At 35.0% G+C, this 16,366-nt stretch overlaps 1 protein-coding gene across 6 annotated transcripts in view; it reads left to right on the top strand.

Moving 5' to 3' along the window:
- KDM4C (lysine demethylase 4C) overlaps positions 1–16,366 on the top strand; it is a 260,034-nt gene that overhangs the window by 222,940 nt on the left and 20,728 nt on the right. For 3 of the 6 annotated variants that reach the window (XM_082075473.1, XM_082075471.1, XM_082075476.1), the window contains exons 18-20: positions 8,028–8,213; positions 13,547–13,654; positions 14,997–15,167. In XM_082075473.1, coding sequence (XP_081931599.1) covers positions 8,028–8,213; positions 13,547–13,654; positions 14,997–15,167 — 465 coding nt within the window. Of the gene's footprint in view, positions 1–8,027; positions 8,214–8,975; positions 9,602–13,546; positions 13,655–14,996; positions 15,168–16,366 lie in introns of those variants that run through there. The other 3 variants (XM_082075475.1, XM_082075474.1, XM_082075477.1) reach the window with 2 other exon arrangements.

Raw genomic sequence — 16,366 nt, 5'->3', positions numbered from 1 at the left:
GGAAGAAGGATTGTCTGGCAAAAATATTTGTTTTGTCCTGTAACAAAAATGCATTTGAAAAAGTATATGTGAATATATAAAAACTAAAGTTAAGCTGAAATCATGAGAGTCACATTATAAAGTGAAGGCTTATAGTCACATATTAATATTTCAGAAAGGAGGTAGAAATGAAGTGGTCAAAAAAAGTTAGTATTACTAAATACTCATTGTCACACAATGCACATGAATCTGGAAGGAAATCGGCGATTATTCATTTGTTCAATGACTATGTGTTAGCAGTGTATTCATTGTATTTGTAGTGATTCTTCTTTTTAAATGAGTCGTTGATAAAAGATTATTTTCCTTTTAGTACTTTTTGATAAAAAGACTTCAAGGAGATAGTAGAGAGATGGGTATATGGCATTTTCATTAGTAGATCTCTAGGGTAGGATAACAGACCTCTCAAGTACTTTCTGGGTATATCAAACAAAACAGAGCACTAATGGTACTGCTGTAGCCTGAAAAAAAGAGTAGGGACTTAACCGCATTGCTTTGTTTTGAAATCTAATTACAAATATTGGGGACTTCAGAAATACCTAAAACAAATACACAGCATTTAGGTATGGCACAGTCATAGGCATTGTGGTGGTGGTGGTAAGTAGTGCGTGCAGGCAACAGTTGGAGCTCTAACAAGGTCTTTTCTTTCTTCCTTTTTGCCTCACAACACTCAGTTTTACCAGTTAAGGAGATTCCATAGTGTATCACAGGAACATGAACCTTTTCAAACACTTTCTAAAATAAGAACTTCTTCACCAACTGTTTGGTTTTCTTCAATTGTTATTCTTTCTCATTTAACCTAGAGTGTAAGGACTCTTTCATTACACTCACACCATCTGTGCTTCAGAAGAGCAACATTTTTTGTATGTATGTTTGTCTTTCCTATGAAGTGAAAAGATAATGGTACCTTAGCAGTTTCAGTGAAAAAGTAGAGGTATACTGCATTTATACATAATTTGGGTAAGTCCTGATAATATTTTGTCATCTCTTAAAATTGTGTGTTAGGCCAACATGTGTATTTGGTTCAATTTCAAGATCTTTCCATGTCTAATTCAAAATTAAACCTGACTTGTAAGTTCACTCATTGACAGTAGGCCCTAACCTACATTATTTCAGAGTTATTAGAAAGTAAGTTTACAATTTCTATTTGTTACTGATGTGTAAGTGTCATGTTTCCTTCTCTGCTAGAATATACAACTAACAGAATTTCACCTGCATCTAGATAATATCTGCTGTCTTTAATTTTCCATCGCCCCATGCTATAGGCAGACTTACTGAGTAGTAAGAAATTACAAATAATTTTCTACTAGCATTGTTTTTTTTCCTACCTGAAGTACTTAGTGGTTGGTATGTTTGAAATACCAGAGGGGTGCAAAATAGTCCCTTGATACTTTTATCTAACAACATTCTTGTTTAATTTTATGTAATTGTCTAAACATGCTTAGCAAAGAAGTGGAATAGATGATCTGAGAAGCTCTTTTTCTTCACATGTTCTGTCAGTTTCATAGCTGAAGTACTCAGCTTGGTTTAGATTAATCAGGAATAAGAGAAAACATAAAATGCAAAAAAAAGTAATGAGCTTGTTTCCATAGAAACACACTATGCTCTCTGCCAAAATTAAGTGCTGACTTTGTATTCTGAAAGATGGTTGTGCAGACAACTTGTGCTCACTGATCTGCAGATAATGTGTCAAATGTCTTCATAGTATGTATGTATCTTCTGATTGCGTTGTGCACCGTTAACAAATTTCTATGCCCATACTTTGCTACCAACTCTTGCAGTATGACTAGGCTGTAATCTTTTCTCACTTCTGATCCATGTTATGACTTTGGACTGGAGAAAGAAAAGATTAGTTTCACTGTGCATTTTATACCGTATGTCTCAAGTTACGACAGTTGATAAGCTGGTGAAGCTATTTCTGCCAACATTCTCTGTGAAATGTTTGCTCTGTTAAAATCTATGGGTATTTTACTATTGGTTATAGTATAACTGGCATTTCATATCTAGAGTGTGATCATACACAACAGCTATATTGCTCGTCTGATAATATAAATTCTAAAGCAAAGCATATTCATTGTGAAATGCAGAGGTGCTAAAGCAGATCTCACAGGAAAAAAATTACCCATGATTTTTCATTAATTTCCTAAATGTTACAATCGTGTCTCTGTCTTAGTGTTTACTTTCAATGATAACTCGAAGGCAAACAATACCAAATATATGATAGAGGATGGGAATATACAACTCAGTTACTGACTATCAGTTAATAATCATCTGCAGCAGTAGAAGAAGAGCTCTTTTGGGTTGATTTTTAGTAACATTTGGAAAGTTAATAATCTTTAGAGACTCTAAAAAGCTTAATTTTTAGAATTTAATGCCTTACTGTAATGAGCTTCTTCACATAAATCATTTTTCTTGCTATGGCATGGAAACACTTCTGGGAGAAGTCAATACTCCAAATTGTTTCCTAAAACAGTTTTCTGCCGCAACTTCAGATTGTGCTTATTTTCATAAATACTTGCATGAGAATGCAGTGTTACTGTGTTTAATTAATGATTCTGTTAGGGACTGGAATTCTGTTTTGTAAATATTACCGTTTTTGAGGGAAGCAGTATCCAATTCTTTATATAAATATGCATAAAAATTATGAAAGCTCTCAGTGGGCTTTCTTCTGCAAAATGCTGGCATTCAGTTTCCTCAGACTTGTTCTTTAAAATCCATCCTATTTATATATTTGTAACCTATTAAAATTTAAGAGCTATTCCGTGATTATGAAATCCATTTGCAGCAGAATATTTTTCATTTTAGGGGCAAAAAGAGGTCATTTCACCATCTAGAAAATTGCAGTACATTGTTCTGTCCTATATTCTTAATCTCCAGTTATATAAACAAGTTTATTTATTCTCCAATTCATTTTGCATCTGAATCTCTGATTAAGATTGATCCTCAGCTCCTTCCCCATTGTCTCTACTTTGCACTAATATCTAGCAAACATTAAGTCAAAATGACATTTTCCCCAGCTATCTAAGATGTTGAATTTGCTTTAACTGGTAGGAATAGCTGCAGTTTCAAGCTACTGAAAAGCTGTCAGTTGGGCATTGAATTAGCATGATTGTATTTCATTAAACACGTTCATAGTATGTCAAGCTTGTTAATTTCACAAGTAGCAAGCGTACATACCTAAATATGAGGTTTGCCCAGACAGCTGTTTATATTCTATCCTCTGCAGGTCTGCTTCCAGACTGATGCCATTTTATACAATTCCTTCATTTTACAAACTTAGAATCTAAGTCAGACTTCAGTCAAGGGTGGGATGGTGAGTGAAACCTCCATCTTCACAGGCAGTGATTTCATCTTTTCTGTCATTATTTTGATGCTGTTTCCTTCCGTCACTTGCAGTGGTTGTTTTTTTTTAGTTTTGTTTGTTTATTTTGTTTGTTTGTAGGGGTTTTGTGTGTTTTTTGTTTGTTTTGGTTTGTTTGTTGTTTTTGTTTTTAACAAAGCAGAACAAAATATTTATGTAATCCTTCTGTTGGTTGGTTTTGGTTTTGGTTGTTGTCCAGTATCACCATACTATTAAAAAAAAAAAAAAGGAAGAAAAAAAAAGGTGAAACATCATTTAAATTCATGTGCTGTAAAATCTTAAGTGAGAGTATGAGAAATACATTATCAGTTAGGAGCTAGGGAGGGAAAGAATTGCCAGTATACGTCAGACAGAGCACAGTTCAATTTACTGCTTACAGCTACTATACAGTATATAGCTCAGCTAAGGCTCCAAAAGTCAATGCAAAGCAAATTTTTACAGTTTGTTCTGCTTTTATTCTGTGTATTATGTTTTTTTTATTCAAATGCACTAGATTAACTGTTTGATGTATATTTTAAAAGATGGAGGAGCTTTTTCTTATATCTCCATGCCATGCTGCTTGGCACAGTTAAACAATGCTAATTAGCATTGCTTGCAGACAGAGATTTAATTTGTATTATGTTGGTGCAAAAGGAATTGTGGTTTTCCAGTTGTTGAAATTTGCCATTGATATTGGAATACTTTCTTAAATAAATGTGATTATACTTCATTTTAATGCACTGTTCTCACTTCAGGTGGTGATTTTGGTTTTTTGTTTTTCTACTGACTTATTACTTGCTGTTTATTTTATATGTATTTTACACTGTGGAAATGATGTTAGGCAAAAAGTAAATTTGAGCAATTTTCTTATTTGAGTTCAAAATGGGTTGTAAAGCAGTGGAGACAACTTGCAACCTCTACAGTCCATTTGGCCCAGGAACTGCTAATGAGTGTACAGAGCAGTGGTGGGTCAAGAAGTTTCGCAAAGGAGACAAGAACCTTGAAGATGAGGCGTGTAGTGGCCGGCCACTGGAAGTTGACGATGACCAACTGAGAGCGATCATTGAAGCTGATGCTCTGACAACTACACAAGAAGTTGCCGAAGAATTCAACGTCAACCATCCTATGGTCATTCAGCATTTGAAACAAATTGGAAAGGTGAAAAAGCTCAATAAGTGAGTGCCTCACAAGCTGACTGAAAATTAAAACAACAACAACAACAACAAAAAAAACCCACATTGTTTTGAAGCACCATTTTATTTGCTTCTATGCAACAACCAATGAACTATTTCTTGATCAGATTGTAACATGTGACAAGAAGTGGATTTTATAGGACAACCAGCAATGAGTAGCTCAGTAGGTGGACTGAGAAGAACCTCCAAAGCACTTCCTGAGACCAAACTTGCACCCAAAAAAGGTCATGATCACTGTTTGATGGTCTGCTGCTGGTCTGATCCACTACAGCTTTCTGAATCTCAACACAACCATTCCATCCGAGAAGCATGCTCAGCAAATCAATGAGATGCACCGAAATCTGCAACACCTGCAGCTGGCATTGGGCAACAGAAGGGGCCCGATTCTTCTCCACAACACCCGAACACGTTGCACGACCAGCCCTTCAAAAGTTGAACAAATTGGGCTACGGAGTTTTGCCTCATCCGCTATATTCACCTGACTTCTTGCCAACCGACTACAACCTCTTAAAGCGTCTGGACAACTTTTTGCAGGGAAAACGCTTCCACAACCAGCAGGTTGCAGAAAATGCTTTCCAAGAGCTCACTGAATCCTGAAGCACAGAATTTTACACTATAGGACTAAAGAAACTTACTTATCTTTGGCAAAAATATGTTGATTGTAATGGTTCCTGTTTTTATTAATAGCAATGTGTTTGAGCCTAGCTATAATGATTTAGAATTCATGGTCCAAAACAACAATTACTTTTGTACCAACCTAATACATGTGTACTTTTCAAAATTCATGCCTAAGTTTTTCATTGTAAAGCTGATGTACATCTGCATCATCCCATTCAGTGTTTTACCTGTACTAAAGATACAGCATTTTACAAATAACAGGAAGCATATTTCATTATTTGCCAGCTTTGATTACTTTCATGATTTGTGAAAGACCAACGTTCAGAGTTTTTCTGGTATTCCGTACGTGCAGGGAGAAATAGGATTTTTTCCCCTCCATATACCATAACGTTTTTTCCCTGTTCATATCCATGACCTTAATCTTTTTGATACCTGAAAAGCATAAGTGTAGCAAAAAGGATTAATGTGTGTTTGAAGTTGACTGATGTAACAACTATCTTCCTTGTATTTGGCAGCAGTGTGGATTCATCTCACAATTAAAACACAGGAAGTATTTTCACTTTCTTCATGCAACTTGAAGTCTGCATTTACATAATGCTATATGGGGAAGCAGTATTCCTTTTATATAAGAGTAAATCTGAAGTAATTTCAGTTTTCATCAGTATTACTATAATTTTAGTCCATCATGGTGGGAATCAGAATATAGTCAATAGTAATTTGACATCTTTTTTTAAATTATTTTTTTCAGTACTTTTGAGTTGCAACTTGGAAAGTACTTTGAAAAATAACTTTTCTTACAATATGTCAGTTTGTCTAATACGCTCTTATTAAGTTAATCTATGCTGGAACAGCACAGCTTAACTTCATCCTTCCTTTTGCAAGGAATGATGAAGTTTTGCTCTAATTTCTGTGGATTTGGCCAACCCACTTCATGTGTTAAATGTTCAGTTTTCCCGACTGCACTTCCAGCTTCCCTTCCAGCATCTCTCACTGTCCTCACATTGCTTTTGTTTTCCTGAGCCTTTCCACTTCTGAAAGGTGATAAGCCTTAAAATATTGAAGTAAAACAACTGTACATATATATAGTTGTAAGTGCATCTTTTTCTGAAGCATCAATCATGTAATGTAGCATTTTAGACTTCTGCATCTCCCAAGTTTTCATGATACCTTCGTAAGATGCTGAAGAAACTTAGAGCCACATTGTAGTGTTTGCATATTTGCCACTGTGCACAAGTACAGGCAAAAATTTAAGAGGATCAGTATTTTGTGTGGTAACATACTTCCTTACTGCTAGTTTAGCTGCACTTTACCGTTTTTATCCCTTTTCCCTATTATCTACATTTTGTTTGAATAGCATTTTTTATTGAGTGTTTTAGTCAGAACATGCAGCCTCAGCCTTTTGTTGTTTTATTTCTGTTTCTTTTGTTGTTTTATTTTTTAAACACTCATATGTGTTTTATACTTCTGTCTTCTTTCATTAAGCTGACTGATGAACTTGTGTGTGTATCTGTATGAAAAAGCATTCAAAAGGAGATGTGTATTTGCATGAAGTCAGTGTCTAGACATTACGCATAATAGATTTCCATTGTATTTTCTTTCTGGAATTCCCATTTTCCTGGGTTCAGAATATGTATATGTAAAAAAAAAATCTTTAAGCTTCCTTGAGAAAAAGTTACTTGACTTATCTGAAAATGGCTTCATGAGCATGAATATGAATGTGCACAGAGATATCAGCATATCAGTGAAGTCTCTGGAACATTTCTTTTGATGGTGAAATCATCTTTATCTCTTACTAGTCTTTCAAACTTGATGCTGCTGCAGCTGACTGAGCTGAGTTCTGGTCCTTTTAGTGAATGATAGTGTGCTGGTTTGACTGAAAATGAATTAATTTTCTTCATGCAGTTAGAAACCTTTCTTTTTCATAGCTAGCACACTCATTATTTGGACTTTGTGTGAGAACAAAGGATAACACCCCAGGACAGAGCTAATGTTTCTAATTGCTCTGGTCTGAGAGCCAAGGACACTCTGAGCGCTCTGCCCACAGGTGTGAGGCATCGAGGAAGGGGGGCATGGATGGGCCAGAGCTGACTGACATGCAGACTGATCAATCAGAGTATTCCATACCATTAGCGTCATGCTTCATATTTAAGGAGAGTCGGGATCTTCCAGTCTCTCTCTCTCTGGCTCTTCTCTTTGCTCTTGGAGACCTGTTCGTGGGAGTTCTGTTTGGGATGTTTAGTTCAGCCTTGCAGAGAGGCCTCTGGGCCTTTCTCCCTTTTTCCTCTATTCTCTCTCCAGGATCGACTGTTTATTGTGACCAAGTGCTGCTTCCTGGGTCTGGCTGCTCCGTGTGGATGGAGTTTGTGAGGAATTGCATTGAGTATCTTTTATTTGACCAAAAAAAAAAAATTCTCTGGTAACATGGGAAGAAGAATTTGATGTTAGTTAATTTTAAATACTTTGAATTATTAACCACACAGTATATATAAATCAAAATTATTCTTACTCATCTTCCCAGCTTAGGCAGACAAGAGAATCTTTAACAAAATCAGTGACTGGGAAATTTAAAACAAATGGAAGTAATCACTATTCCAGCAGCCTGTTTTCACCAGAACAGACCAACTTAAGAGTAATGTAAAAAAGGCAAAAATGCTATCTATTAATTATCATATTACTGAGTTACCTAGTAATTCACAAATGCTGGCTCTTTTGCCATGCCTGTTGCAAGGTACAGAATGTAACTGGTAAAGCACAAATAGATTTTTAATCCTTGAGATACTTGCAGAATTCAATGGAGCTGGGGTAGTATGGTAAATATTTTGTCTATTTTGCTTCTACAGAAATGTATCTTCTGCAGACAGAGAATTAAGAAGATCTCTGGTGCCTGTATTCAGTGTTCATATGGACGCTGCCCAGCCTCCTTCCATGTTACCTGTGCCCATGCTGCAGGAGTGTTGATGGAACCTGATGACTGGCCATATGTTGTCTACATCACATGTTCCAGGCACAAGATCAACCAAAATGTGGTAAGGAATTTGTTTCCTTCTTTTTTAATTGCAGAATTGAAGTATGTTTCTGGAGAAAATGGAAGAAAGGATCCACACCATATATTAGAGTAGCTCTGTCTATCATATTCCATACATAGCAGACTGTTACTTCTTGAAAGATTTTTCTTATGCCATTACCTGGTAGAAATTATATGCCTAACACATTTTTGCATTAGCATCATTGTTGAATGTGTTGTTTTGACAGCCAGAACAAGTATTTGAGTTCTCTGTTTTGTTAACCCTGAGCATATTATAAATATCCACATCACAGTATCTTGCAAATACTCACAGATAGTGTGAGAAAAAGGAAATGCTCTATCTGTAAGTTATTTGTTCTGCAGCCAGTGTTTTGCAAATATCCAATTATAATTATTCAGTCATCTGGCAAAGTAACACTGGTATGTCACGAAAAATCATGTTATTACTGTGCCTTTTTATTTCTAGCCTGTGCTAAGGGGGAACCTTTAATTTTAGATTAGACACATGAAGAATAAGTTATTATTGTCTTGTAAGTTTTTATGTCTTTTATTCTAATTATTGTTATTATCTTAGTTAAGAGAGACCTCTTGCCATATTTCTTAGGCTTTTAAAATTGTATTTTGTTTCCTAGCAAGTTAGTAAGTCAAGTAAGTTAGTCAAGGTGACAATTTGCAAGTTGCAAACTTTTTGTCTCCTTTGTACATTGGCAGTGAGAGAAAGGAAACTGGTTAATGTCTGTATAATATATGTTTTTCTTTCAAGGCATTGTCAGTGAATCTTTGGTCTTAATGACAAGACTACTGAAGAGTAAGATGTTCTTTCAAGTGTAGTAAAATGTAAAGCCTCCCAACTATAGTAAGCAGTCAGTCCTGAGTGTGCGGTCTGCTGGTGGTTCTTAAAAAGGCTAACGAATTGTGTGTTCAGGTTTAAAACTTACACAGAACTGTTAAGCCTTTTAAAGATTTTTTTATTTTCCAAAATGAATAAACACGTGAAACCAGTACACTTTGTGTGATTTTAGTTTCTTCAAATGTTTTCCAAGAAAGTTAGTTTCATTTGAAAAACAAACGAACTTAAAACCCTATCTATACAGGCAACGTAAGGTGCTTTTCTTGGCTTTCTTGGAAAACATTGCCATTAGTTGAAAATCACTGGGTTAAAATCATGGCCAGTAAAAATAAGGCTGTTCTTCCCAAATATTTTCTCATATTTGTGACAAAACTTTATACTCTAGCTAGTAGGATTTACATCAGTAGCTGAGAAATTATTCCCTGATCAAACAGGACTTTCTGTATAATACTTTCTTCTTTTCCCACTTCATTATGTATAATGCATTTACTTCCTCAGCCCCTTAATTTTTCTGACTTCCTCTGATATATCTGTCTCTTGATGCTGTTAAACAATGCATGTGATTTTCTTCACCTTATCCTCTTTTATGATACTAAATTGTAAATGTGCTGAAATTTGGGATTGTTCCTTCTATGTTTATACAGCACTTAATATAGTGGTATTATGTGTCCTAAACAGACTTTTGTATTACTGTTTCATGTTAGTTATTAAGAGAAATACCTACACAAAATGAAAATTGGATAGATCGATGAAGGAGAATTTATAGTTTCAATGTAATAAAAACCAGTGCAGACTTTAGCACTTAACTTTCTTAGTGTACACTTTTTCTGGAATAGAAAATAAGTTATTAAATAGCTAATATTTTCAATGGTGAAGAAAAAAACCCCACAATAGTAATAAAGTGACATGGAATCCCATAAAATCTATTTTTTCTTAGTGATTTTCTTGACCTGTTATAGGTAGTGTGAAAGAGACACCCACCAGCTTTGGAGAAACACAATTTTATGTGGCTATTATTTAAGAAGTTGTGTGAAGGGTGTTTAAAGTAGCTTGGAAAAAGACTCTCATGTCCTTTCCTGAAACTCAGCACCAACCTTTTGAAAAAATTCTCTGTTATTATTTCCTATGACTCAAATCTAAATCAGATTTTCAGAAGAGAAAGAAAAAGAATGCTTTTTTGTTTTTTCATTTGGCCAATACTTAGAAAGATAGATATTTTATTAAGGAATCTTTTTCTGTGAATTTCTTAACTTTCTCCTGAGACAAAGGAGATTGCCATATGTTTGTATATGCTTGGTTTTATACTCTGTCTTTTGGATAATTAAACTAATCACATCTTTAAGCCTTTGGAAGTTTTTTCGCCATTGGTTTTCTTGTTATGCTTTTCTTAGCTATTAGCTATTCCTTCATGCAGAAATTACATTGCTCTTCACCATTAGGCATAGCAATGTATCTTACTTGGAAGGAACTCCTTTTGTTTTTCTGTTGTGTTAGCTTCCTTGCTTGAAAGCAGAACAGGGGAATCATGCAGACTGAAATATTACACTCACTTTGCAATTTTTTACAGGAACCAAATAGATAGTCTTCTCAGCAAGAAAAAAAAATATATTCTTGGGCTTAGCAGTTGAAAATATTGTACATAAAGCAAGGACAATATTATTTGTCCTCATTTAAAGGAAACAAAATACAAAATGTCTGATTTTTCACTAATATTGTCTCTAGATATTGTGCCTAAATGCTCAGAGAACACCTGTGACTGCTGTTTTCTTCAAGTTTAAAAAAAACACACCAAACAATCCAAAAGTCAGCAACCAAAGGATCGCTTGTGGGCACTAGGAAAAACTGTGACATATATCTACAGTGGTGTTGTAGTATGTAAATCAGTGAGGGTGCTCAACAAATATCTACCTAAATACAGATAAACATGCACTTTACTGATACTAGTGTATCTCTTCACCTCAGGCAAGGACTTACTGCAATGATCAGGTGGAGTATACATCAAGATTATTTACAGCTGTGATCTCAAGCAAATTGTGTCCAAATTATTTATCAATATATTTTCACAAGCCTTTTTCACTGGGCATGAGATTATGTATTATCTTCAGGATTTTTTCCTAGAGTACTATTTTTATGTCAGCCATGGAAAACAATGGCAGGTATTCTGGTGAAAAATCATCATAAGGAAAATCAAAAGGGGAAGCACAATCCTTATATCCAAACGGTGCTGCCAAATGAAGTAAATACAAAAATACTAAGAACTGGAGTTTTTAAATGTTGATATGACTTTTCAAAAACATGTTTTTTGGAGGTCCCTGGACCCAAAAGTAAGCATGCCTCTTGTGTTTGCTGAAAGTACAGATTTAGAAATAACACAAAAATTTTCTACCAGGAACGTTGGCTTATACAGAATGTTTCCGTTTCTTCCTGTTGCAGCCTATATTATTTTATGTATGTTTATTATGTAAACTGGAGTGTCAATATGCAAGGAACGCCCTGTGATTTACTATTATACTTACAGACATGGTCATGTTTTTTTCGTTTATCCTTTTTGACTGTGTTTGTCTCTGGGCTTGAAACATATCCCTCACACCTTTCTGTCACCTAACTTCAAGAACACTTGGAAGCACAGTTCAGAGCAGGTGCTGCAGATGGATTTGTTTTGGTCAAAATAATTCTTCCATACACAAGGAAATGAGAAAAAGAAGTTGTATGCAACTATACTAACAGGAAAAAAAAAAAAATCCAAGTGATCCATACAAGAATAGCAAGGACAGCACTCAGGGTGAGAGGAAGCCAGCTGGAGGTAAACATACACTCACAGGTGATACTTCATTTCGAAAGTGTGATCAGAAGAGGCCATTTGGGCAGCGCCAGTCATGTGCAATTTGAAAGACTGTCTTCAGAAGGGGCAATGATAGGAGTTGCAAAAACCCTCTGGACAGCAGTTGAAAAAGCCTACTGTTGCTTTTTGTACAATTACACATTATCTTCTGCTATTATGGACCGGTTCTTACCTCCGTAGCACACAGAGAACAAAAGGGTGCTGTCGAACAGAAGCTGTAGATATCCAAGTAATGCAATGGCATTGTTTGCTAACTACTTTCAGCCCTTTAACTTCTCAGAGAGACATGCCTTAGGAAGGACATATTATTCAAAAATAATGAACTGGCTTATTTTTGAAATCTCGTACATCATTTCTATGCCTAAATTGCAGTTCCGAGGAGTGAGCTTAAAATGATGATGTACCAAATAAGTCTCAGAATTTTGAGGATTCTCCATTAAAAATCATAGTCAGATATTCAGGTATACACCATACGCCAATTTCATTATAGTTATTATGGTTTTGTATACGTATAGTTTATATATTTTATTTAAAATTTTTGTGTGCTGCCATCCAGAAAGTGAAGGAGAAAGTAATTTTCCCTTTTATCTTTTTGAAGTTTGCACACAGGAGAGGAGGTTAAATTTTTTTTTCTTTGTATATGGTTGTTTTCTGTGTTTCCGCCTCTTAGTTCATCCTTGGCTTAGGTGCTGTATAAGAAAATCAAGCTTTTTAAACCACAGCTTTCTCAATAATCTGGTAACTACCACAGATGTTTCTTTAATCTGATAGACTCTCTTACATAACAACTGTCCTTTCTGAGCAAAAATGACATTCTTAACATCAATAAATTCTTAAGATTTTCTGACAGGAAATGTTTTCTAGGACATGCAGTCAATTACAGGGTGTGCTTGTCAATATTTTTTCGGGGAAATGAATCAAGAATCCTATAAATATAACATACTAAAAAAATAATCTTCTCCTTCAGCTAGGATGCATTTCTGTTTTTATTTGTTCTAATGAGCAATGGCATTTCTTCTCTGAAAATTTAATTCTTAAATGAGCCTGTATTGTCTCTTAAAATACTATATTTGCCTTCCATCTTCTGTGAAAAGTTAAGGTTTTAACACACAGCATTTAAACTTTGTAATAGAGCTATTTCTCCTTGGGCTTCTGTACTATAATATCAAACTTTTTCTATTGTCTCATATAAGTAAATCAATTGATATTCTCCAGTTTCTTCCTGATCCCTTCCCCTCAAATAATTGAATAGGCGAAAGTCAAGAACTGAAAGGTGAGTTAACATTTATGCTTACATATGTTTCAAGATAAGACAAAGTGCTAATGTTATCGCTCCTGCGATAATACCAGTAAATTATTATAAATGTAGTTAATTTTCCTACGTAGTCTAACTATAGACAGGTAAAATGAAGAAGAATTTTGTTATACATGTAAATGGTTAAATAATTTGTGAGTACACTCAGAACATTATTTCTAGGTAGCTTGAAAATGCTTTAGAAACATCATTAGGTTTTACTGTCTGACGTGACCTCAACTAAATCCTCCAAATGCGTATGTCAGGCAGTGCTCTGACACACAGAGATTGATTTAGTGCACTATCTCCTGAAATGGTACAGAGTATTTGTACTTGGTTTGCCCTTAGTTTGCAGGAGCCGAGAGGTTTAAAAGTTCCAAATCCCAGAAAACGGTCCAGGAAAGAAGCATGATAGCAACTACAGTCTTGGCAAAACCAAAAGTGTCTATGTTTAAGGTGTGTTTTTCCTCTTCCCCAAAAGTATTGACATTGTTATTAATGCTTGGAATCTAACAAAAGAACGGATGCTATCCTTAGTTCTCCCTTTGGTATTATTGTTAAAAATTCTACAGCTGTGGCATTTCTCAGATTTTCACAGACACTTTTTAAGATTATTATATTGATTGAAGAATTCATTGCCTTTGAAGGTTTGAAAAGCAGTGCTCAAAACCTCAGTAATTATTTTAGCATATGTAATACAGTATTTTAAAGCTGTTTATATAAACATTACTTTAGAAAAAAATTATGCTTAGTATATACCAGTGTAGTTGCCCCTTGTAGTAGCATCTTCCCTTATAGGTTCAGCTATGTAGATATAACCAAAGTCACAACAACTTACTGTTGTGTAAACATACGGACCTATGTGAGGTAATAAACAGGCAGTCAGGATTTGGAGAAAGAAGTGCTCTAGATTTTATTTTTCCTGGTGAAGAAGGTTGCTTTTTAAATGGAAGTTTCACAGGGCTTCATTAATTGGGGGCTGATATGTAACAGCTGTCTGCATCATGTGAGCTTCTGAGGATTAGCTCACTTACAAGGTTCCAATCTCTTCTTTATTTCTAGAATGCACAAAGTAGTTATTGGTGTCGAATTTTTGCATAGTTTAACAACCCTGTTACTCTTCTCATTGACGGAACTAGCTCTGAGGAGTTAAAAATGAGAAATGAAAAAATTATTGTCACTGATTTACTATGTAAATAACTGAGGTTTACTACATAAATAACTGATGAAGAATGATGAATGTTGTCTGAAGTTTCAAAGCAAAAATTCTTCATATTATGGGTTAAGAAGTTACTCATACACTGCTGTAAGCAGCTCTGAAAAGAACTGGAAATGCATTTAGTTATTGCATCAGATTTAGCAAAATATTAAGCAATTATGTAGAATTATACTGAAATCCAGTACTTAAAAAATCTCATCATTTAAAACAATGCATGACCGTGCCCTGGATTCATCACATCTGACCTCTTCAAGCAAATTCTACAAATTATTCTACAAATAAAATTTATAAATATTGCTAATTGTGTGTTAGTGATCTAATGCAGAGTAGTTAGAAGGTGTCAGCTGCAAAATATTTTTTGAGTGCTGTTATTCTTCAGATGCCTTTTGTTTTCTCATAAAATGAAACTTTGTATGTAAAAAAAATGTGTGTGATCAGGATTGGAATGAAGTTTTGCATTTGAAATTTTTACATTGTGTGGTGAACTGTTATCAATTCTGTTTTGACACTGATAAATTTCTGATGAGTAAGGTGGTATTTTAAAATTACTTTTTATTTTAAATTCTTCTTTTTTTCAAGAGAGCTAAAACATGTGAGAAGGCCATTACAGTTGGGCAGACAGTCATCACGAAACACAGGAATACACGTTACTATAGTTGCAGAGTCATAGGAGTGACATCTCAACTGTTCTATGAAGTCATGTTCGATGATGGCTCTTTCAGTCTGGATACTTTTCCTGAAGACATTGTAGTAAGTACTTTCTCCGATACCTGTTATTTTTGATTTGGTGTTGAGGGCTTTGTTTGTTTGTTTGTGGGTATTTTGTCATTTTTATTGTTGTGGTTTGGTTTGGGGTTTTGGTTGTTTGTTTTTAAACTAGAGAGTTAGAAGCTCTTGAGCTACTGATTTTGACCTTGAGAAGGTAGCGTCTTAATATTCAGTTCATGTTTGTTGCTTTTGCTGCTAAGAATGATTATTTCCTAATGCACTTCCAAACCTTGGTTGTTCTAATTAGTCTTTGCCATTTGACCAAATGAATCAAAAGTAATCTTACAAAGTATTTTAATTAAATAAGAAATATGTATTTAATAAAGGATATCAGAGAGGGAATTCCATATATCCTTATCTGTCTCTCAGAGATAACTCGTAAAAATTCCTTCCTGAATAGAAAAATCCTGTTGCAATGGGAAGAATAGCTCTCAAGAATCTGTTCTAACAACTTGTTTACACTGTCTGATATTTAGTTTGTGAGATTACATTATTAATGATAAAAATCATCAGGGAGAAGATTGTGAAGTTTATTGCATTTCCAAAAAGCAATTGAGATTTTGATTTCCCTTATGCACCTATATAAACTACCAAGTTTTTCGAAACTGTTAAGGACCATATTGTGCACTTAGTTAGCACATATGAACACAATTTGGAGACAATTGGGGAAAGATTCTGTTTCCCTCCACATTTGCAATGAATACATTCGATGTTAACCTGTTCATCAGATGCCGCTTGATGTCTTTCTCATTATATGACTCTAATCCTTGGTTACTTCCCATGCTCCTCTGAGGCTTTTTTTATGCTGACCTGATGTTTTTGGTGTACCTCCTAGTAATAATCTCTAAATGTTAGAGTCTTCAGTGAACACTGGACTGCAAAAGTGCTGTTTGTTGCAAGACCACTTTTCACTTAGCCCTGTGTCCTTTTGTGCATGTGGATGGGAAGAGCTGGGTATACGGAGCAGTGCGTAATACATGTTTTGCAGTTCAAGGGGTGCAGCCCCCAGGAGTTGTATTCTTTTCCTGTGAAAGTCTTTGAACTGTTCCGTTTTCTGCAGGCCTCATGTTTTCCTGGAAGTAGTATTGGCTGACAGATACATCAGTGGAAATGATACTGTTTTTCTTAGAAGCTTCTTAGTTATTGAAAAGCCTGATGCCTTTTGAAAATACAGTGTTTGA

Source organism: Streptopelia decaocto, assembly GCF_964273445.1.
Source record: "Streptopelia decaocto genome assembly, chromosome: Z".
Taxonomy (NCBI): Eukaryota; Metazoa; Chordata; class Aves; order Columbiformes; family Columbidae; genus Streptopelia; species Streptopelia decaocto.
This window is presented reverse-complemented; position numbering and strand designations above follow the sequence as displayed.